At 39.7% G+C, this 23,806-nt stretch overlaps 1 protein-coding gene across 1 annotated transcript in view; it reads left to right on the plus strand.

Annotated features, from left to right (window-relative positions):
* The first annotated feature begins 550 nt into the window (after positions 1 to 550).
* Positions 551 to 23,806, plus strand: part of IPO5 (importin 5) — a 38,658-nt gene continuing 15,402 nt past the window's right edge. Inside the window, exons 1-13 of the mRNA XM_082770928.1 lie at positions 551 to 700; positions 4,587 to 4,667; positions 10,490 to 10,682; positions 11,166 to 11,268; positions 11,502 to 11,598; positions 12,635 to 12,739; positions 15,575 to 15,697; positions 15,785 to 15,905; positions 18,304 to 18,391; positions 21,864 to 21,970; positions 23,192 to 23,316; positions 23,404 to 23,493; positions 23,582 to 23,755. Coding sequence (XP_082627054.1) covers positions 611 to 700; positions 4,587 to 4,667; positions 10,490 to 10,682; positions 11,166 to 11,268; positions 11,502 to 11,598; positions 12,635 to 12,739; positions 15,575 to 15,697; positions 15,785 to 15,905; positions 18,304 to 18,391; positions 21,864 to 21,970; positions 23,192 to 23,316; positions 23,404 to 23,493; positions 23,582 to 23,755 — 1,497 coding nt within the window. The 5' untranslated portion in view covers positions 551 to 610. The remainder of the gene's footprint in view (positions 701 to 4,586; positions 4,668 to 10,489; positions 10,683 to 11,165; positions 11,269 to 11,501; positions 11,599 to 12,634; positions 12,740 to 15,574; positions 15,698 to 15,784; positions 15,906 to 18,303; positions 18,392 to 21,863; positions 21,971 to 23,191; positions 23,317 to 23,403; positions 23,494 to 23,581; positions 23,756 to 23,806) is intronic.

The following is a 23,806-nucleotide window of genomic DNA, read 5'->3' on the forward strand; positions in this document are numbered from 1 at the left end:
GGGTTTACTCATTAGATTTTATTCATCGCATAGTTGGGATTCGTGACCCTACTGACTGCTGGGTGAGGTGTTTGTGCACCCTACACCCGGGCCCACCCCAACGCCCGGGCCGCGGCCGGAGCCGGGACTCGAACCGGGGTCCCCGGCGGTTGCGCGGCCCCAGCGGCCCCAGCCCGCGCGCGCTCAGCCCGGGGGGCGGGCGGGGCCGCCTGACGTCACCGAGCGGGCGCGGCCACGCCCGGCGATCTCCCGCGCTTTGCTACCCCTTTAACCCCCCACCGGCTCCGCCGCGGCCCCTCCCTGCCCGCGCCGCCCGACCGCTCCGCTGACCAATCGCCAGCGGCCCACCGGAGCGGCCGGCCAATCAGAACGCCGCGGCGCCTCCCCCGACCAATGAGAGAGGAGGAGGCGGTATTACCAGAGGAGGCGAAGCGGAGGAACGTCTCCCTCTCCCTACTCAGCAGCGGCCGCGACGTCACAAAGGCGGCGAGCCAATGGGCGGCGAGCCCCGGCGCGCCGCAGCCAATGGGAAGGCGCGGGGGCGGCCCCGTGCGCTGTGGCTGCGGCCGTGCTGGCTGCGGGCCCCCCCCCCGCGCTCCCTTTCGCAGCAATGGCGGCGGCGGAGCAGGAGCAGCAGCACTTCTACCTCCTGCTGGGCAACCTGCTCAGCCCCGACAATGCGGTCCGCAAGCAGGCCGAGGTACCGCGGGCAGGGCGCCCTGACAGGACAGGGCGGGAGGGAGGGAGGCGGTTGGGAGCGGAGCGGAGGAGCGGGGAGGCGGCCGAGCCCCACGTGTGAGGAGGGGACGGTTGGGATGGGAGGGGGGGGGGCGGTTGTGGCCGTTGGGCGCCGCGCGCGCCGGCCGGTGGGGCCGTTGGGCTGGGGGCTGCGGCCGTTGGGCGCGTGCCCGCCCGCCTCAGAGCGCCCCCCCCCCCCTTCCCCATTCCCCTTTTCTCCCTTATCGGGGAGGTTTTAACCCAAAATAATGCTTTTTGTGACCAAAACCAGGCTGTTCTGTCTTCATTTCTTTCTCTTGTTTTATCTTTTTTCTTTTTTTTTTTTATTTTTCCCCACCCGGCCGCCTGTATCAGCAGAAAGTTTGCCGGCGCGTCGCTTGAGCCCCGGCGCTTTGTGAGGGGCTAAGCCGCCTTAATCCCCCCCCCCCCCCACCCCCCGTTCCCCTGGTGGGGCCCCGGGGGGGTCCCGCCCCTGCCCCCGCCGGATTAAAGGCTCGGGTGCCCGGGTTTCAGGGCGAGTCCCCCCGCCCGCCGCACCGGGCTTTTATCGCGCTCATCGCTTGGGCGGTCAGCAGGGTTCAGCGCCTCGCCTCACAAAGGATAACGCGGTCTGCTGGCTCCGGCTTCCCCAAGTGTGATTCAGGGCAGAGGATGCCTCTCACGGGCTTCCTGAGAGCCACACCATCGATCGCTGCCCCCGCTTTCCCCAGGAGCAGTAGTATCCCCTGAGCACAGAATGGAGGCTGTGCCTTGGGACCCGAATTTCTCCCTTTTTTTTTTTTTTTTTTTTTCTTCCAAGCGCTGGCATGTAACGTAACATTCCTCACAACTTTCTGAACTTTATCATGACAACTGCTAGCATATGACGCGCTCGCTTTCCAAGAAACTGGCTTTGGTTCGTATATGTCATGAAGCCTGTGAGATGAAGCATTCTTGGAAAACGAAGGCTGGAAGTTAGGTTTTTACCCCTGGCTTACCAGAAGCTTGCTTGGAACCAATTTGGAGTTTGTTAAATCTTCATAGATACATATGCACTATACTCAATCAGAATAAGAGACCTGAACTGTCACAACAGATTACCCTGCGTTGTCAGGTTCATCACTTTGTATACAAATACAAGCAAGCAGCACCATTTGTTCTTATTTAACTGTGCTGTATCTGACACTGGGTTCCACATATTTCCAAGGTGCATTGAAAGTATTTCCATGGCTTAGAATCACTTAGATCAGAAGGGTCCTCAGGAGGTCTGCAGTGCAGTCTGCCCAAAGCAGCACCATCAGGCCAGACCAGGTCACGCAGGGCACATGAGGGCTCTTTGGACAATAGGAAAGTATTGCGTAGGCTTTAGAATATTTGCTTACTAAAATCGTATAGGACTCTGATCTTAAACAGAGATAACGCAGTCGCATTTTAAAAATCTGCTAACTAGAAAGCAATATTAAATGCTGTAGGGATTCAAATAGCTGAAGGTAAATGGAATAGCAGGTTTTTACATCCAATGAAAAATCTCAAGAATGAGAAAAGGGTGGGTAGGCAACTGAATGAAACAGACTTGGGCTTTCATTGAATTTAGGACAAGGGGTGTGTTACGTGGAAGATGAGATGTGGAGTCATTCCCTGTTTGTTGGGTTGGGGCATAGCAAAAGCTGTTTTTATGTTTTGTTTCTTTGTTGTTGCTGTTTTTTTTAAAGAAGGCTGGGAGTGAAAAATCTGTAAATACGTGCATATCCATGTGCAGGTACTCTCAACTGATTCTGACCAACTTGCTGAAACGTGGTTCCTTCATTTTATCTCTCATTAAAAAATTACTGTAATTTTGTTCATTTAAGAAAAAAACACAATGATCCCCTATTTTTATGTCTATTTTCTGATAGGGATTTTTAATTTTCTTTACCTTGTCTTAGTGACTTTATGCTCTTTTAAATCTCTCATCTCTGGAAGAACAAGAGTACTAAATGTAGATAAAAGATACTAGTTCGCACATGTTTTGAAAATTAGTAATACTGTGTAAGAAACTTGTATCTCAGCCCAAAACTGCGCAACAGCTACCTTGTCCAGTTTATTCCATCAGGAATGAAAAGAATATGCTGAAGATGTTGCAGTGTCTGGAATACAAGTTAGGGTCTAGCTAAGGCTAGTGGTAAGTTGGGCAGAGCCAGGGGAGCAGTCCTCCAACAGCACAGGGGGGACAGTTCTGGTTTTGGCCTTGTGCTCCTCTCACCTACCTTGCACTGGTGCTCCTGAGCATCCTCTGAACTGACAGAATTTTCCCAGTGAACACCTGTATGGGTTGCTGCCATTTGCAGCGAGGTAAAGTAACTCCAGAAAGAACTTTGGGATGATCCGAATTGGCTTGAGGGAAGCCAGCTTTTACAGTGCTTCAGGTATCTGTGAAACCACAGCCTGAGGTCCACACTAGGCCTGTGTTTAGGGTACCTTCTTGTTCCTGAATTTCTCTTTGGTTGTTTGTAAATAACAGTGCAGTGTAAAAACATGTTCATGGAAATGGTTAATCCGAGAAGACTTTCTGTTTTGACCCTCAACCTCATTTAATTTTGCAGTCCCCATGAGATGATTAGATTAAATGCAATTCTGAGGGGATTTGGCCTCATTGATTGCATCTAGAGAGAATATGAAGTGCGAGTTGACTCCGGGACTGAGGCCTGCTAGGAAGCAGGTAGAGAAAGTGCAGGGAGATATCTGATTTTAAACAGGTGATAAAGAAACAGTGTAATTGATAATTGCAGGTGTAATATCAAGGACATGCAAATTCACTGGAGTATTAGTAAGATCTGGTACAATGGTGAGTATGGGGTAAGTAGGCAGGCAGGGAACTGAATGAAATGAGCCCAGACTGTGTGTAGGCTTGCTCACTGAGTCCAGACTAGGGTAGTGGATATTTGGAAAGTGTGGGGTAATTTGTCTTAAAACTAGTGTCCATAAAAACTAGCTCTCAGAGTTAGTAAGTACAGAACTATTTCTGAATGTTTAGGTAGTTGCTTTTCAGCTTGTGCTTCCTTTGCTCTTACCTTACATATATTTAGTGTATCAGAAATAAGAATTTACAGTTCTATAATGCTCACATGCTGTGCTTCTGGTATTAAAACTTATTCTATGCTCTCACTTTAGCACTTAAGTAACAATCTAACAAAACCACAGTGCATACAGACAGTGTGCCAGAAGAGTGTCAAACAAGGTAACTGAACTTCTTATGAAACTTCACCGTTTACTAGGGGCATTTCCCTTAAGGGGAGACTAAGTAGCCTCTCTCTGTTGTACTTTGAGAAGGATATTTAAGAAATTATGCCTTGGATATAGTACATCACTGAAATACAGGTAGGAGTTTTAAGATGAAGAGTACCTATTCAGTATGCGTAGCCAAGCTGTGACTTGGCTACCACACGACATTGTAAAGGCCAAAAAAAAGATTCAGGAAAAGAACTGAACAGATCTATGGGCTATAGATCGGTCAGTGGTTATTAACCTATTGTTCCTAGTTTAGTTTCACGCTTCTGAAGTTCTTAATCCTTTGATGTGATGAAAGCTAGGATGGATTCCCAGGAGGATATGTGTTCCCTTTATGTTGTGTTTCTTAAACTCGTCTCGTAAGTGGCCAGCAATGCATTATTCCAACATGGCAGGTCTTCTCAGGTAATTAAGACTTGACTTGTGGCTGTAAAGCAGGCCAGAAAATTTCACTTTGATAGTGTTTTTTTTCAAAGTTATTTTCCTATTAACTGGGTGGGTACTGAAGTTGGGTTGTTTAAAAAGAACAGTCAATTCATATTAAAGCTTAAAACATGTTTTCTAGTAACTGTTTACAATAAATTGCATCTCTTTCCATGCAGGAGACATATGAGAATATACCAGGTCAGTCCAAGATCACGTTCCTCCTACAAGCAATTAGGAATACTGCTGCTGCTGAGGAGGTAAATCTCAACAGTCTTTGGATTCTGCAGTTTTTCAAGGAAACATGGAGAAGGACGAGGGAAGACATCAGCAGTGGTCATTTTGGGATAAATTAACAAGTTGGGCATTAACTGAACCATCTTAATTTACTGCACATTTGTAAAGGGACCAAGTTCACTAGCTCAGACTTAGTGATGTAGGGTATTTAGTTTCAGAAGTAGTCGTTCATAAGTGACTGCTTAGATCTCTATTGTTTTCTGGTTTTGTATTTTGTTTAATGAATGGGTTCTTTCCTTAAAAAAAGTGTAACTAATGCATGAGTGTTACTGTGATGTTCCTTTGTGTTATAGTTGAGAAATGCCTTCTGTTTTGAGGTCCTATCCCTAAATGTGTTAAACATTGCTTACATATCATCTGAAACTTCTGGAGCTTCTTAAATTAGAAAGGAGAGATCAGGTAGCAGTTGTTGTATATTTTATTCAGAGTACTTTTGCATTTTGCCTTATCTGGAGAAGACATGCTCATTAAATTACCTATCAGTGTTATAGTTTGAAGGACTAGCAGGTCCAAAAATAGTAACTGACTTTTGGTTATTTGATTTTGTGAAGGCTCACACTTCAGTGATCAGGTAGTTCTTGCTACTAAACTATTATCCACTTAGATATGCAGAGTGAAACACTAAGCTTTCAGAGTACTCCAAACTTCAGAGCTACTTAGAAGTCAAAGGTATTTACTTTTTTTTTTTTTTTTTTTCAAATCTAGAGTTTTACTGAGCACCAGAGGGACGTACTGTGTAGAATTTCCAAACAATATTGTAAGGAGACTATAACAGTGCTGTTCATTTCTGGATAGTGATCTCTTCTGGTGGATAGTAATCAGTTTAAAGGTAGACAGTGTTTGTGCTTTTTGATGCTGAGAAGGTATCAGCTTACTAATACTGATGCTTATTTACCTACGAAGCCATATTCTTCTGACAATCCTTCAATATTATACTTGCAACTGGTTGCATAAGAGCTGAGTAGTTTTCCATCCTGCTGCTTTGAGATGTTTCTAATGACAAAGTAGTTCAGAGGTCTCTCCTGTATTTAAATTTGCCATGGAAAATAAAATCTACTGCTGTTCCTTTTTCTTCAGAAGGTGGTGTTATGCCCTGAAGTCATGTCTGTATGCACAAGCTTCTGTTTTGTACTGAATGAATTTGATAACAGCCTGAATTGACAACTGCAAAGTCATGCTTGTGTGAATATATACATGCTCCATATAGTTACTGATACCACTCCCTGATGTCAGCTAAGCAAATAGCCCATGTCTAAAACTTACTCAGAATCTTAACCAATGACTTGGCTTTTTCTAACTTGCTCAGGTGCAAAGTAACTTCTTTTGCCTCTAAAGTGTAGCCTCTGCCATCTTTGATAAAAGCTAGCATTTGTAGAATAACTTTGACAATGTAACTCCACCAATGTACAAACCAAAGAAAGGTTTAGTGTTAGCTCATAACTGAATTATACATGAGGTGCTGGACTCAAGAAATCCTGATTAATAAAATCTGCAAACACCTTCTCTTCCCCATAAACCCAAACGTAGCCTAAGTGTCTGATCTAAACTCTGCAAATGGACATACAGGGAAGGATTCTGTGTGTGTTTAATAAGTATGGTGCTGGTATGAACAGCTAGGCACTTGGGTCTGCACATATTTTATGTGGATCCCAGTGTTGGGGAGAACAGTGTGTCAACAGTAGTCAGGGCCTTGGGCCTATACACTATATACTTGGGCCTATACACCTGCTGAGCACACACAGTATGCTGGTACCACTGAACGCAGGCTGCTGGAAGAAGTCTCAAAACCTTGCTCAGGCTACAGGAAACATGGGTTCAGATCAATGTGCATCCTACAGCTTCTGTCTTATTGCCTTTCCCCATCCCGTGAAAAGTGGGTTGGAGAAAATGCTCCATCCAGTGTGCTGGAACTGGGCTGTGCTGTTGCAGGGCAGCAGTTGAGTGCAATCCTGGTGGCAACCTAGTCATTTTGGCATTTAGGTGGTGCAACAGGGATTCACATCTTAAGGACAGCTTGTATCTGACATGGAAAGAAACATTAAACCAGCTCAGAAATAACTCTTACAAACTAGCTGTATAACAGGTTTATCTCCTTCTAACCGAATGCCTACACTGTGGAAATAATCACCTTTTTCCTTCTGTTCTCATATCATGCTCTCCTGGTAGCAGGGTAACACTGTTCACAGAAGTGGAGTGAAGCACCCAGCATAGCAGTTAGAGTGCTTCTCTGCCAGCTGACGAGCGAGGTGGTCCACCTCAGGCTAAGGCACAGCTTGAACCCAGATCCTTGATGCCCTGAACCTGTAGTCTCACTGTTACAAAGTTAGGATTCTAGAGATGAACAGGAAGGTGCTATATATTCACAGCTTATTTGGTGTTTTTTATTCTCAGGATGTGTCTCAAGTGTTAAAGGCTGTTCCTTTTGCAGTTTTGATTTATCACCTAACTCTGAGATAGGAGCAGAAGCTCTGCGTATTCTTCTGTGTTTGTTTTCTTGCTGATTAACTCTAGACTGGCAGTCTTTAATTTTGTCCTGACTTGGAGTTGAGAATCTTCGAGCTCTATGAAATACAGGAACAAACTCTGTAAAGCTGGGTTTTTGCTATACTCACAGCCCTCTTAGAATTTCTCTGACCTTTCTCTTTTGCCTCTCCATATTGTCACACAGAGCTTGCGTTTCTTAATCTGAAAACTGCTGTGGGCAGCTTCCTCTTCAGCATTTGGAGGGGTAGGCAGGTAGCCTGTAGGTTGCTGATGCACCGCAGTTCTCCCTTTGAGTTGTGTGGGAACTTTAGGCACTGTGCGCTTTGATTCTTCTTGGGGCTGACCCCTCAAATGAATATTGTGGAAGTCCATCGTCAGATCACATCCTAAATATCGATTGCTCCCATCCATCAGTATTTTCATCTTTGAGGATGTAAAAGGAACTGTAAAACAAAAGCAAAAAAATCAGTGCCTGTAGATGCACAAGAGGGTCAGTCTCTTTCTTACAAATAGGGCATGGTTACCCAAATACTTTGAATGCCAGTGTAGAACACAGTATCCCAAATATCTCTTCGTAGTTCTGCCCTGTTTCAGCAAGTGGGTTTGCTTCTTGTGCCTTGGTTCTGCAATCTGTAAAGTCTTAGAACATCTTTTTTAAATCACCGCAGAATTTATTGATAAGAGGTAGTGCACTGAAGAGTTCACTGTTCCTCTTTTTATCAAAAGCAATAGTGGCTAAGTTACAGTATTTTGAAATGCTTGTTCAGGTGTATGTCTTGTAATACTTAAATATAAGAGGGCCTTTGGTGTGCATTAAAAATATATATTCTTGCTTCTTTAAAGCAAAAAAAACTGTCCCAGAGCTGACATTGATCAACCATGTTCATCATAATTGAATTCACAATAGTAATTTACATAGACGGATGTTTGCTGAGGAAAACTTGCTATTTATTTTTAGAAGTCAGTTGCTTCTGTCACTCCTTCAAAAGTTTGAATTTGCTCTAGGGAATTTGGAATATTTTTTCTAAGCTAGGAACAATAACCAGGAGGTAATTCACGTAGCACAGATCTTGTCTTCTTCTGTATACCTGATTGCTTGTCTTGTACCTTGCAATCAGTCTGTGTTTGTCTGTCTTCCCAATATTTTAAATGAAATTCTTCAGAGGTAGAAACTATTACCTTTGAGACTGTGTTTTAAGAAAATGAGCGTTATTCCCTGTCTGGCTACATACGAATTGCTTCAGTAAAGGAATGAAAGTAATGTAAGTTCAGTCATTATAAGATGTCAGAATATGCACAGAAACACCATGCTCTGAGTATGGGAAGATGTTGAATCAGAGTTTTTATGGCCTTGCTTAGTCCCAGCACATAAGTCAAGGCTTCTTATATGTAGATTCATACTACTAATGAGTTGAAGTTATAATCTTTCACAATATTGATTCTTCTAGGGATGGGAAAAGGGAAGACACTGTTATATTGTAGTACTACTAAAATTGATGGGCAAACTGTTAGTGGGATTCACGGTGGCGGTAGGGAAAATCTCTTCTGTTATTACCTCATGCCCCTCTATGTGATATATTAGAGGACCTTAGCTTATGATGGAGCTACAGCACAGGTAATCACTGTGACCCTCTTTGTTCACCTTCTGTCTTAAATCTACTAAGAAAGATCTACTAATCCTACATATATGGTGGCTTTGGTCCTTGCTGGTGCTAATGCGGAGGAGGAGATGAGGAAGGATGTAGAGCAAGGTCTAGTTCTGGTCCTTCCCTTCTGCTGGCATAGAGGCATTTTATATGAAATACTTGTTGAGTCTGCTGACTGCAAAGCACAGCATGAACAGTATCTTCAGTGATTTTTTTCCAGCAATACCAACTTTCATACGATATTTTAAAAGTTGAGACTTTGCTCCATTGAGAGATCTGTTAGAAATGTAACTTCATTAGTTCTGCTACTCACTGAATGTTTTGGAATTCCAAAGGCTGTCACAAGGGAAACTGTTTTTCACTCAAGTACACATTCAATTAAGACTATTTTAGGAAAAAAATAGCATGTGTTGCATTAGAGTTCAGTAAATACGAATTTTATATTTGAAATTTGAAACTAGGGTATTTTTGTGAGGATTTAATGCTTTGCCATGTAACGCTTTGTTACATGGGTTAAACTTCAGAAGCTTGGGGGGGATGTTTTTAATTACCGCTTGTCCTTTTAATTACTGCTTGTCCTTCTAGAAACACTGGTTAGTGAACACCACATTTAAGTCATTCAGGATGCTTCATGTATCTTTTGCCTTTACTGCACGTTTTGTTCTATTCATTTGGAATTAGTCACCCATACTTCTTGCTTCCAGTTCTTTTATAATTGTAAATAAATATGTAAACGACACTCTTGTGAAATTACTGTATACAAGCAGGAAGCATGGAGCATTGTAATATGTAGTATTTGAGGTTCCTATACTCAAATTCAATTTTAAGGAAAAACAGTGTATCATAGATGTGTGAAAGGCTGAAAGCTCTGGCTCTTTTTGACAAAGTAGTCTTGTGCTTGGAACAAAATCTCACTCTAGGTTCTTGAATCTTTAGGGTAAAATTTCCTTGTTTGAGAAAGAGTTTACAGATTAATTTTCTGACAAAACTATCCCATTAAGTCATCTGTTAATCCAAAAAAAACCCTTTTGGATTATAATTATCCCAGTGGGACATTTAAAATATCAGGAAGATGTGATTTAAACATCTTTCTATAATGCAGCTAAGTTTTTTAACTTGTCATAAAATATGTCCAAGGTTTAGCTCCAGAAAAAGCTTAATACCTTAGAGGATTTCATGATTATTTCTTTGAATATTTGAATAGCTGTGGTAGTTCAGAAACATCAGCTTACAGTAATGTTTCTGACAGTGTTTTTACCTACTATTGTAACTGTCATCTCTTGCTTGAGAGGTATTCCATTCACCAAACAAGTCTACACTGTGAAAACTGATCATTGAAAGCATGATGTCAGTCATCATTCATCGGAAGAACATGATTGTTCTTTTTCATTGCAGTTTAGGAACAGGTGTTACAGAATACAGAAAAAGATTTGAAGCTGTTTGTACGTAGGAACCCTCTAAACAGAATAGGTGCTAAATTTCTGGTGCTTTTGGTAGATTTGGTCAGTGCAATGGTCGCTAGTACTATATAAATGACATTATAAACCACTTCCTGTTAGAAAAGGAACAGAGTGCCACAGTTACTCATGGAATAGAAGTTTTCTTTCTTAAATTTTGTATCAATACACTAATGTATGTGCTGTCTCATTCAATAGGCTAGACAAATGGCAGCTGTCCTTCTGCGACGTCTTTTGTCTTCTGCCTTTGAAGAAGTTTATCCAGCTCTTTCACCTGATGATCAGACCTCTATCAAAAGTGGACTGCTGTTGATCATTCAGTTGGAAACACAGTCCAGTATGAGGAAGAAGATCTGTGACATTGTCGCTGAGTTGGCCAGGAACTTAATAGGTACTTTATATAAGCTGATATTGTGGCAAAATATTTATGTATTGATAGCAGTTTTATCTCTTGCTCTCTAGTTTTATGTAGACTTCTGCACGTTATTGTACTAATTAATTTCAGGGTTTAAAATAAAATGGAATGTTTGCTTATGTTATCCTTGACCAGAGAAAAATAAGATTCTTTAGCTCTGCTTTTTAAATTGCTTGAGTTTAGGTGAGATTGTGTGAAGTTCTAGAAATCTAGTTACATTTAAATTCTGATGAACGTCTGCACCATGTACTCTCTCCAGTACTGTTATGTAGCAGTAAATAGAGATCACTGTTTCTGAGATGCTGTACCTTATGCCTTGTATCTTATGTATCTTATGACTTGGATGCATCTTCAGATCAGTTCTGAAATTAATCTGAATAGTGTGGAACAGTTGCCTGGCATAACCGAGGTCTAGCCACTCTTATTTTGCTTATGCTAAAAACCTTGTGTTTAATCTAGATGAAGATGGAAACAACCAGTGGCCAGAAGTTCTGAAATTCTTATTTGACTCTGTCAGCTCACAGAATGTTGGACTGCGTGAGGCTGCTCTGCATATTTTCTGGTAAGCTTTCAGACTTCGCCACTTTTTCACAGGTTATCCAAGTAGTAGCTGTAAAACTATAACAACATTGTCACTACTTAATTAACAAATGGTTATATTATAGCTATTCTATTGTATGGTGGTTTTAGTGAATTCTAACATGCAGTTAGGATCTATAGATAAAACAACGAATAAGGTTAAGACAATGGTTAAGGTTGCACTGTGAATTTTCACTAATGTTCTGGTCTTTTTAGGAATTTTCCTGGAATTTTTGGGAATCAGCAGCAGCACTATCTGGAGGTCATTAAGAGGATGCTGGTTCAGTGTATGCAAGATCAAGAGCATCCATCAGTAAGATCTCTATATTTTTGCTTGTTAATGCTCTTTCCCATCCCAAGTATCAAGACTTTGCAGTTGCAGCTTCAGACATTAAGGTTAACACATTAAATTCCAACCTGAGAATTGTGTTACCTGAGAATGATGTGTATCTGCAGGTGGTTTGACTATGCCTACAGCAAAACAAAAGAGCCAGACCTTTTTGTGGTCCTCAGGCTGGCTGACTGGCTTATACAACACTGCTTTGACCAAGATTCTTCCCTAGCAGTTATGGTTGGAGAAATCTGTACCTGGGGTTGTGGTGATGTAAAGTAGAGCCAGGGGTTTTAGCCAGCAGTGTGGGTGCCCAGAAACACCTTGTTCAGCTCAGTTTCTGGCCCTCCTGTTTAACAGAATAGATACGTTCTGTACTGGTCATGCATACTTAGCTCTGTGGGCATGTGGCAAGCCTCGCTTTTCTGGAAAGTTTCAGATTTACTGATTTGTTCAGGGAATTGTACTTTTGAGAGTGTTTCTGTTGTTCGGGAGAATACTGGGCAACGATAAGAAACCCTGCTGAGGTATGTGGGTTCAGTTTACTGCTCCTCCATGGATTACTTTTTCTGACCTTTGAAACTCAACTGAGTAACATTTTGAAAAGTACCACAAATCATGCCTTTACAGAAGCATGTTTTAAACACTTAAATTACACTTTTTGAAAAATGGGACTTTGACGCTTGCATACATATTTGAAATTGGAAGGGAAATTGAGGACAATGGCTTTAAAAAAAAAATCAGAACAAACTGGAATATTTACCATGTCAGAAGAATAACATGATAAACTTTTTGATATCATGGAGGACATAGGTGCTGAGAATCTTATCACTCACTTTACCTTAATTTGAAGCAAGATGCCGAACTCAAAGTTAAAAACTAATTCTTGTGTCTGTTAGGAAAATGTGAAAGGGAAATGATAATCCCATGTAAAGTCTCATAATGGGCCTAGTGTTAAAAGAAAACAGACGTTTCATTACCAGTTCTTCATATGTCTCTCTCCAATCTTGCCTTCTAGATCAAGACTCTGTCTGCTAGAGCTGCAGCTGCGTTTGTGCTTGCTAATGAGCACAATCTTCCCCTCCTAAAACATTTTGCAGATTTGCTACCTGGAATCTTGCAGGTAAGAAACCACACAAGTAAGTCTTTGCCGTTAGTGTGTCTGTGTTGACTGGATCCGAACAAACTACTGATCTGCAAAGTTTTGTTACGTATGAATTTTTGAGGAGACCTGGATTGATTATATGTTAATCTGACATCAGTCACCAGCAAGATGGAAAACAGTAAGGAATTTTGTAAACACAAGCTAACTCACAGAATTTTAAGGAAAATAGTTCAATGCTGATCAGCTTAGTGTTACCTAGATAAGAGTTAAAATTCTTTGTAAGATACTTAACTAAAACTAGTTTCTTAATTAGCCCTAGTATTGAGAAATACTTGAAATCTCAGGGTAGTCCATATTTAAAGTAGTCAATTAGGAAAATCATTTACACACGATATGCCATACCTCTTCAGTTTAGAGGAAAGCATAGAGTTATTCTGCCAAAGATTTCTCAAACTAGGAACAGTCTGAATAAAATAATCTTTGCTGTTTGATAAATTGAACTAGCAAACAGAATGACTTTTTATGCTTCATATTGCATCTGAGGCTGGGTTAGGTCCCTTTTAGGAGGGATACTGTTCAGCAAAAGTTGGTATTCTAATATAAGGTTGTTTACTTTTGGGGAGAACCCTATTGTAAACCAAACCAGAGACAGAAATTATTTGAGCTCTGGAGGAATGCTGTTTCACAGTCCTGTTCCCTTTCTATATTAATAAAAAGATGGAAATAACTAAGTACCTGTGGTAAAAGCTGTAGTGAACTTCCTGTGTTTTTTTGAATTTGGCTGTTTAGGTTAAAGACAGCTTTCTTGCTGCAGTTAGCATAGCAGGTTCTTGTTGATACTGTGAGCTATAAACATTGTTGATGCGTGTATTGTGGCAGCTGAAGCAAAGTTGTGCCAAGTTTACTGTCTTCTGTAAGTATTGGCATTCTGCTTGATCTTAAATGGAAGCCGAGAAGAATTTATTAAAATGATCTGAATGTTAACTGTGTACTAGTCCGTACAAGAAATGTATTTTGATATTGAGGTCACTATTTGGTGGTTAGTCTTTGTCTCACTTTGGCAATGGCAATTGTATTGTTCAAACATTGTAACTGGCTGAGAGGACCTTGGCTACTGAGCACTGTATGAGTGGGAGCTAGGCAGGATTTGGGGTGGGCATGCCATTTGTCCTGATGTTCAGCAATTAAATAGTATGCTGTTTTTAGACTACAGACTAATAGCCCACTCTGTGATATAACTCAAAGCTACTATTTTAGGCTGTAAAAGCACATGCTAAACGCTGTGTTACAGCACTTGGCTTGTATTTTCAAGCTATTTTGCAACTGTAGAGCACAGAATTATGTTACAAAATCTGTCTTCTAAAATACTTATTGTGAGAAGGACTAGATTCTCTGGCTGTGGTAACACAAGATGGATATGAAAATCCAAGTTTATAAATAGGAGATGGGGTGTGTTAGAATAGTGGTGAGTGACCTTTGGAGACAGTTGGATGCTTTTTTTGTTGCTGTTGAAGTTCATTTTGCTCAAGTATTGCAGTGGTTTAAAAAAATAAATGAATAAGCTAAAGTTAAAAATCTGACTTTGCAATTCAATCCTTCTAGTCAAATTCTCTAGCACTTAAAACTCTCAGAACTAATTGCTTAAACATGTATCCAAGGGACTTAACTCAGTGGTAGTTTAAAAAAAAATCAGGAGAGGCAAAATAAAACAACCCACACCTGGAACTTCATCTCACTGTAGTTGTTCGTGTTCAATACTACTACCAAGTGCATCTGCATTTTAGGTCTCAACTTGATATGTTTCTAAGTTTAAACCACAAGTTCAGAAACTTGTTTTAATACAATGTCAAAGTTGTATTGGGTGTAGAGTCCGGAGCTTTAAAGAAACTTCCGGTAAATATGGAATATTTATAAATAAACTTCCAGAGGACGAGTAATATCTACTAGCAAAGAAAATGCAAAGAGTTTTTTCAGAACAGTTTTGTTAAAAGATGTTGCTTCTGTGTTGAAAATGAAGTTGTGGGTTACTTGAGTGGCTTTATCAAAAGTATCGGATTCTAGATTAAAGTATTAAAAAATGCACCTAGCTATTCACTTAGAAAAAAGTTGCTACACTAGTAAGACATCTAATACTTTGTTAATGAGAATTCCTTTCAAAACCCAAAGTGTGCTTAAAGACTGCTTTTTCTTTAGAGGTTTGGGTTTTTGTGTCCTACTTTTAGAAGAGTTTTAAGCACCATCAAATAACTGTGTGATGTTTTGGTACTGGAGCATCAACTTGGTCACTTAAAAGTAAGCTTTAAATTACTTTTCAGGATGTGGCTAGAGGATAGGAAAGATCCTTACAAAAAAAACTTGATTTCTTTTTTTCCTTTCCTGTAGCTGAAGGCTGAAAGGTCTGCTTTAATTCAGTGGCTCTTCAGAGCTGTCCAGAAAAAAATGAGAAATTATTAAAACTCGAGATTCCTGGTGTTCTGAAGTTTAAGCTATTCAAAGCTGTTCTCACATAACAGTTAAAAACAAAAAAGGCTGATTTTGTTTCTCCTTCTGGGCAGAGTTCCTCTGAGGACTTGTTCTTTATTTAAAATGCTTTTTTGAGCATGTGCATGTCAAAGAATAGTGTGGGTTTTTTGCATGTTAGCACCCCTGATTTGTGACCTGAATGTTGCCTGAGTGTCTGTTATGTTAGATTTAAACTAATAATGACAAAAATTGATGGTATGTAACATTGTGAACCATAACTTCCTAACAGAAATCCTGTAGGTTTTGGACCCTGTATATGCTTCCTTGGTAATCTCAGTTATACGTTGTTTGCTTTTCATTTAATCCTGTCTTCATTTTATCTCTTTGTAGGCTGTAAATGATTCCTGCTACCAAAATGATGACTCTGTTCTCAAGTCCCTTGTAGAAATTGCAGATTCTGTTCCCAAGTATTTACGACCACATTTAGAACCTACGTTGCAACTAAGTCTGAGGGTAAAGCCAAGAATTCTTAAGTCGCTTTTCTTTTTCTCCCCTTGAAACCTGCGTTCTAACCATTTGCTCTAATCTTCTGGATTGTAGTTGTGTGCAGATGCCAGTCTCAGTAACATGCAGCGTCAATTGGCACTTGAAGTAATTGTGACCTTGTCAGAAACTGCTGCTGCTATGCTGAGGAGGCATACAAACATTGTTGCACAAGCCAGTAAGTATTTTACTCATTTTCTTTGGTGAAATAATTTGTCTTCCTTTATGGCATTAAACTGACTTTGCAGGTGTTCAAGTGGCGAAACCATATGGTTTTTTTGCTGATGATAACTTTAAGTGACACCGAGTTGGGTTTTATTAAGGAGGAAACACTTCTTTTTTTTCCTGTTACGACTCTTCATGAATTAATCTGTGCTTATGCAGTCACCAGCAATTTGTATAAAATTACAGTGGACTCTTCATAAGGTGTTTCCAAAGAAAATACTACTCTCATGCTGCTGGCTTTGGAAATTTGTACTGTGTTTAAAAAAAAAAAAAAAAAAGATGCATGTAGTTCTGAAGTCCTACGTTTGAAGTTTGGTATGTAGGCCAGATATTCTGTGGTGCTGGCAACTGAGGACAGAAGGAATTCAGCATGCATGTTAAGCTTCAGTGTTGAGTTAAAGCTGTGAGTTTGAAAATCAAACGCTTGTATAAATACTTGGACTAATTAGTCCATTAAATATACAGGTTGTAAATTCTTTGTGCTTTTTTAATCATGGCGTATTATTTGAGATACTAAAAATAACTATTCTGGACAGGCCCAGCAGCAATGCTTTTAAATGGATGTGCATGCTGGTATTTCTCTGCCTTTTAAACCCTTCTTGTGAGCAGAACGGGGCAGTGACACACCAGTGTGGCCTGATGTTCAGGAAGAAGTTTCTCACCTGCACTGCCACACTTGTATGTGCCTAGATTCTTGCTTGTTTTCTGAAACTTCTGCCAAAAGACAACTGTTTTTTTCCTCCACTCATATGCTTGGGCTGGGGAAAGTTGTAGATGTCCAGATCTCTGAATCAATCATAAAACTTCTGTAGAAAAGTAAACTGGATGTGCTATGTGTATAGTTATAGAATTTCTTTTTAAAGAACAGATTTTTTTAGGATATATTCTAAATTTGGTAATGTTTAGAATGCTCTATGTTCACTCCATTCTGTAGCTTGTTGAGAATATAAACTATTAAGAAATTAATATTAATATTGATGCTTGCTGAATGTCCCCCAAATCACTGCAAGTTTCTTATCTGGTCAGGCAGCATAGCTAAGTTTCATCCCGTTAGAACGTATTACTTTTATATTGGGGAGGTAATTGGTGCTTAGGAATGAAACATTTGCATTAAGATACATTATTAGGATAAGGCACCATGTGGGAATGAAGTACTTTTGGTTTGCAACCCACTGTAAAATCACTGTAGTATTAAATGAATCACTAAGATAAGAAAAAAATTTGGCAGAGCTCATAAAGCAGTTATGTGCAGAGAATGATAAAGAGGTAGCCAAAAATGATAGCTTTTTGTCATGGTTTTGTGCTTTAGTTTAAAAGGCTTTGTTTTCATTCTACTAGAAAGTTGATAAATTGGTTTTTCACAACTAGAATCAGGTAGGTCTTAGGCAAAACCATTGCCTTCTGTTGTTTTTGCTGATTTAGGAGAAGTCATGTTCTGTTCACCGGTTCTCTGCTCAGAAATTCAACTTGGGTTCAGATTTCCCTCTTTGAGCTCAGTATTTAAAATAACAGCTTTTTATTGCTGCAGCTTTAATTTCTAGAGAAAGTGCCTAGCTTTGGCCCTAGTTTTTCCTCAGTCTTCAGGAAATGGCAAGTCATGGCATGCTCTGGCAGTAAACCAGGCTCAGTTGTTTCATCCTTAACTGCATTATAAACAAATAATCTATATACTGGCAATAGGTACATTTTGAGGGCCTGCTGGGTCAAGGTTGAAACTTCAATGCACAACCCTACATTAAAAAAATAAAGTGTGTGTAAAGCTATACATACCGGCAACCATATTCATATTAAACATCGAGACTAAACAACTAGCAAGCTTTTGCAGTGTCTAGATATGATAGCTAATCAACTTTGGGTGACAGTGTGTTCTTAGCCTGACTTGCAAGCAGTAATTAACACTGATGCAAGTTTTTAGAACTTTGTAGCAATGGTGGCAGATTGTGGTTGATTTCCATCCTTCAGATATGTGTCAATACATCGTTTTCATGTGCACTTAATGAGCATCTGTGTCTGAAACTTCTGGGCTATAATACATTTTTCTTGAGGATATTATATTCAGTGACTAGTATCTATATATAATTCTGACACATGGGCATCATACTAGAGCCTTGATAGAGTTCATTAAAGACTTTTTAAAAAGATTAAAAACTTTTCATTGTCCTGGATTTGAGTGTTCTGAAAACTTCTTACGAACTTTTTGCTGATGCAATTTGATGTGTAGACTTGTCTATCTGCTACAAGAAGAAGAGGTCTTTTTCTGTAATGATTTCTGAAGGGAGAGGACTTAGAATTTAGGCTTTTTTGAGAATATATTTTAAGAAAATAACCTGACTTTAAACTTATTTTTTCAGTTCCTCAAATGCTAGCAATGATGGTTGACTTAGAAGAAGATGAAGACTGGGCAAATGCAGATGAGCTTGAAGATGATGATTTTGACAGGTAATTGTGAAACTAGTTGCTTCAATATGCCTTCAAAGTTGCATAGCTTTTAAGTACAGGATGCAAATGACTGCAGTGCATTGCTTTTCTTTAATCAACTCTTCTAATTGTGTTCCCTCAATCATGAGCAGAATATAAGACTGTTCAGACACTGGAGACTAAAAATTTAAAAAGTAATATGAATTGATAATTTGAACAGAAAATTGATGTAGCAGATTTGGAATAACTGCACCTGGTTTCAAGAACAGTTTATGCGTACATTATTTAGGTACTGCTTAGCAAGTAAACTATTTCAGTATTTTCTTATTGCCATAATTTACATCTAGAAGTTCCATGTTGTCTTGCTTCCTGTTTTGCACTGTTGCATGTTGTCTTGCCTGCTGTTTTGCACTGTTCTAACTTTTCAGATTTCTGTTGTTTCTGTCACTGATGTCAGTTACTCACTTCAGAATTCACTGCTCTGAACCCTTTAAATTGAGGCTTATCCTGAAATGTGCTGGAACCAAAGCTGAAGAATACCAAACTTTTTAATCACCCACAAGCAATCTGTACATCATTTTCTAGCTCTTGAAACAGTAGTGATAAAAAGGTGCCTTAGTTTGGAAGGACACTAGATTGCATAGTGGAATTTCATGCTGGATTCTATCTAGCTCAAAAAAAATGTTTTTGCTGTTTTAGATCTTGTCATAGCTAGCAGTAGCTTATCTCTTGTCTTAGGTAAGAAAGATTTGCTAAAAATGTCCACTATATCTAACTTGTTCATTCCTGCATGCTTTGTAGTTTGCTCCAACTTCTCCCTAGAATGACAGTGGTATGTCTACAGCATCCTCTTGTGTCTGCCCTTGTCCAAATACAGGAAGAATGAAGCAGGAGAAAACAGAAATATGTACAGTGAGATAATTATCTCCAAGCCTTTGTAATGACACTGGTGTTCCTTTACCGGGCTAGATGCTTTTTGCAACATCTGACATTTCCTTCAAAGCTCAAATGTAATTAGTGTTTCCAAACGGTTTGTGACAGGACACTAAAACTTCATCTGCACAAATGAGGAGAAAATCCTAAAGGAGGAGTAGTGAGGGGAAAATAACTTATATTGACATGTTTTTACTAGAGCCTCAATTGTAGCAATTATACAACTTGTCCTTCTCTGAAACAGCTTTCCGAACTTGCACAGTTTATGTATAGTAATTTTATATCTGATTCTGGAAATACCTACTGCTGTCATCTATATCTTTACCCCCCCCCCCCCCCTCATAAATTAACAATCTAATGGGAAATCTTCATAGGAAGATGAGCACTAGAAAAGATGTTGATTTACTACTGAACATAGTAGCAACTTCTACTAGATACCAGGCATGCCAAGATGCTTGCAAAACCGATCCAAAGGAATTTATGGAAAAGATTGTTTAATCCTATACTTGAAATATTTTTTCTTTCCTCTGGACTATGGCATTGAAAGTGAACTGCCCTCCCCCACCTCCTCCCCTCTGACTCGTTTAGTTTGTTTCATTTCCACAACTTTTCAAGTTTTGCCATGCAGTTAGAACTGTCAGACCACTGCATTCGGGTTTGTCAAGTATTTGTATCTTTATTCCCTTAAATTATAAGGGGAAATAGAATACTAGAAAATAAAGCTCAAAACCTTGTCAAATCTCTCAGGGTGTGGAAGTTTATTCAGATGGCCCGCTTTAGGCAGTTTAAGTGCTCTGAATCATCCCCTTGAGGCATGCCAATTTCTCTTTATTGTCAGCAGAGTAACTTCATTCTTCCCAGCCCAAGCTATGGATTCTAGTGTGAAATTCCTTCTCTTAACAAGTAGTGAGCAAAGATCTGGAAAAAAAGTCAGGCTTAACAAATTTAGCCTAAAGGAGAAATTTAGCTCCTCTAGCCCTCAAAGTAATAGGAGAATTCAAGGCTTTGGTGCAAAACACTGGAAATCAGCTCTGTGGTGATTGTGTACTTAGTTTATTCTTTCAGCACATTCACTCATGTTATTATGCATTTCCCACCACTCAAGTTCATCTTTGTGGAGAGCTGTCAATGAGCATGATGTGCACGCAAACCTCTTTTCCTGCTGAGTCTTTTTAGCTATGTAAGACAGCTGGAATTTCTGTGCCGTCCAAGAAACTGGCTGATGATCATCAGGCCTTAGCCTACTTAGGGCGTGTTCAGATCTGACTAAGGGGGATGTGAGTCAGCCAACACCAAAGCATCAGGGAATATTTTAGCATTTCCAGGTTTTTTTGTAGCTCTGACTTCATGGAGCAATGAAATTCTAAAGAAGGAAGATGCAAATCCAGCTTCCTCGTTCCCTGGCAAAAGTTTTGCAAATTCTGCAGGGAAGTGTGTGGTCATTTTTATAAGATAACATTATTTCCTCATATTGAATATTACGAATTAGTGGTTAAAGGAAAGAACTCAACGTCATTTCAGATGAATGTAGCCAATAATTCAGTGAGTTCCTTCCGATCTAAACCTGTATGCCCATGCTCAGTTGACTGGCTGGTGGCGCTTCTGTTTGAACATGACTAATCTGAAGAAAAACATGCAATTTCGTCAGTATCTTTGTGCAAACAGCTTTGTTCACAGCATGTGAATTTCTAGACTGCTTATGGTTTGAAATGAGACTTGGGGATTCAAGCATGACAGTTTAAAGACCTCTATTTCTGACCCAGATGGATGATACTTGAAAGAAGAGGGAGATTCATCCTTTTCTGAACCATTGTTCAGTTTTTCCATCAGCATGGGTGTCCAGAAGGTACTGTAATAACCTGGAGTTATTACAGTGCTAGTCATACCCAGACTGTAACAGTAGTTAGCTGTGTCCTGGAAACTCTATTCACTTTTCCGTAGGGATTAATTCAACTGGGTGGAACAAGTCACTTTACATGGGTAATGTTTGGCTCTTCTCAGTTCTGGAACTTGCTGCAAGTCAGAAATTCCTCACCTGGACTGGATGTTTTCTGCCTGAGTCATTGGCCAGGGGCTGTGGTACTGTAGTATTGATACTGCAGCCTTGCTGGGAAGTTCTTTTGCATGCTAAAGCTTGAATTCTGCTCATTCACTTGATTTATAGCAAGTCTGAACTGGTTTGTATGTGTTCTGATGATTTACACAAAAAGATACTGGCCAGTATTTATTAATTCACTATAAATATAATGTATAGATTTTTAGGTATGTGCAACATTGCAAAATTCAGCGCTAGGAAGGTCCAGATTTCTCTGGTAATAGACGTGTTCAGTGGGCTAAAAATAGTAAATGTTAAGTGGAGGATAAATACTTTGTGGCTGAAGGATCCGTTATGTATGTGCTTTTAGATTTGGGTATGCTTTATTTACTTACGGAGGCTCATGGATATCCACATGGCAAAAGTTTGAGACTAGAACTGCCAGAAAATACACTTTCCTGCGCTGTTGTACTGTTTGTTTTACTGCAGATGTCAAACCTTTTGATATTTTTGTAACTTATTTAGCAATGCAGTTGCTGGTGAGAGTGCACTGGACAGGATGGCATGTGGCCTTGGAGGAAAGCTCGTTTTACCTATGATTAAAGAACATATTATGCAGATGCTTCAGAATCGTAAGTAACTGCAAGTTTTTACAATCCTAGCCTTTTTGGGAACTTTAATAACACTCAAATATTCCTGTTTATCTAAGCAATGCATTTTATACACTTCTAATTTCAGCAGCAGAAGCCATAAATGCTATGAACTTGGAAATTTATTACTTTTCCTTAGATTGGGATTTGTTAAACTTATGTTCAGTGCATTAAATCTTCTTTTTCTGGATCCTGAACAGATGTCAAAACCAAAACATTACAGATTTTTAACCTCAGTCTATAAATCCTTTTCTTATTTTAGGGTGTTCTCCCTCAATCAGTGTACAGTGGCCCACAATATCTTAAGTGTGCCTAAACTGCCACCTGTTGTTCTGTAGCTAGAAGTTTTTGTTTCTTTGGAAGTGTTGCATTTTAGTGAACTTCTAATACATTGCAGTCTGTAGATAAGAATGTGTTTCTGCGCCCTACCCCTTGGAATTTCATGCATCAAAATACACAAGTCTGCAATAGACAGGTTCTGCTTGCTTATGCCAATTTTCATAGTTGTTTCACGAGGTGGTTACATAATGTTCTTATCAATTCCTTCACATGCTTCTTTTCCTCTTACAAAGACCTGTAATGCTTGCTGAGGCAGTCGTTCAAAATAAATGTGTGTTTATTGCATACGCTTTCAATTGACCTGTGATTTGAGCCTTCAAAATAGAAGCTGATGTGAAGATGATACTTCTGGGTGCTTCTTCTGTAATTTAATGTAAAACCCTGCCTGAAAAGGAAATATCCTGTAGGATACAGACTGTATGACTATTCAAAGTATCACCAGCAGAGTGTAGAAATTAATCAAATCTGTTCAGAATGGTTTTCCAGTAAGGGAAGTTTTATGTTGTGAACAGATTAGTGTGACTCTTCTAATGTTATTAGGCTGTTCTGACACGGGGGAAAAAAAGCTTCCCTGGTTAGCTCATTTAATAAAAATGCAATCCCCAGATGTTAGTACTATTTACATGCTTGTATCTCCAGTTTAAAATTCCTTTTTTTTTGGTATAGATTTGGCCTGGATTAGATACTCAGATTTTTATGCATCACTGAAAGCATTGATAAGGAAAAGCAAAAAGTATTTAACAAAAATTTGATGCATTAATTTCCCTTCTTACCTATTCTTCCCCCATCACTTTTTTTAATTAGTCTTTGGGGTGCTCTGTGGTTTCCAAAATGAATAATAAATATTTTTTCAATCTTCTGTAGCTGACTGGAAATACAGGCACGCTGGCTTGATGGCACTCTCAGCCATTGGAGAAGGTTGCCACCAACAGATGGAGGGAATTTTAAATGAGATAGTAAATTTTGTTTTGCTGTTCCTTCAGGATCCTGTGAGTCTAATACTTAATTATTTCAAAACATTTTCATTTCTGCTCTTATGACTACTACTTAACCATTTGAGGGTAATATTTTTTCAGCATCCAAGAGTGAGATATGCTGCTTGCAATGCTATCGGACAAATGGCAACTGACTTTGCACCTGGCTTTCAAAAGAAATTTCACGAGAAGGCAAGTAGTAGAACAGTACCAAAAAAAAGGTAAAATCTTGTCCCATCCAGAAACATGTTTTTCTAAAACTAAACATTTTCTTTTTCAGGTGATAGCAGCTCTTCTGCAAACCATGGAGGATCAAGGCAACCAGCGTGTTCAAGCCCATGCAGCTGCAGCACTCATAAACTTCACTGAAGACTGTCCCAAGTCACTGCTTATTCCGTATTTGGATAATCTAGTGAAACATCTTCATTCCACTATGGTGATAAAATTGCAAGAGGTATAATACACTGAACAAACGTAATCGCTCGCATATGTAGAATAGCTGAAC

This window comes from Aythya marila, assembly GCF_965140915.1.
Source record: "Aythya marila genome assembly, chromosome: 1".
NCBI classification, from domain to species: Eukaryota; Metazoa; Chordata; class Aves; order Anseriformes; family Anatidae; genus Aythya; species Aythya marila.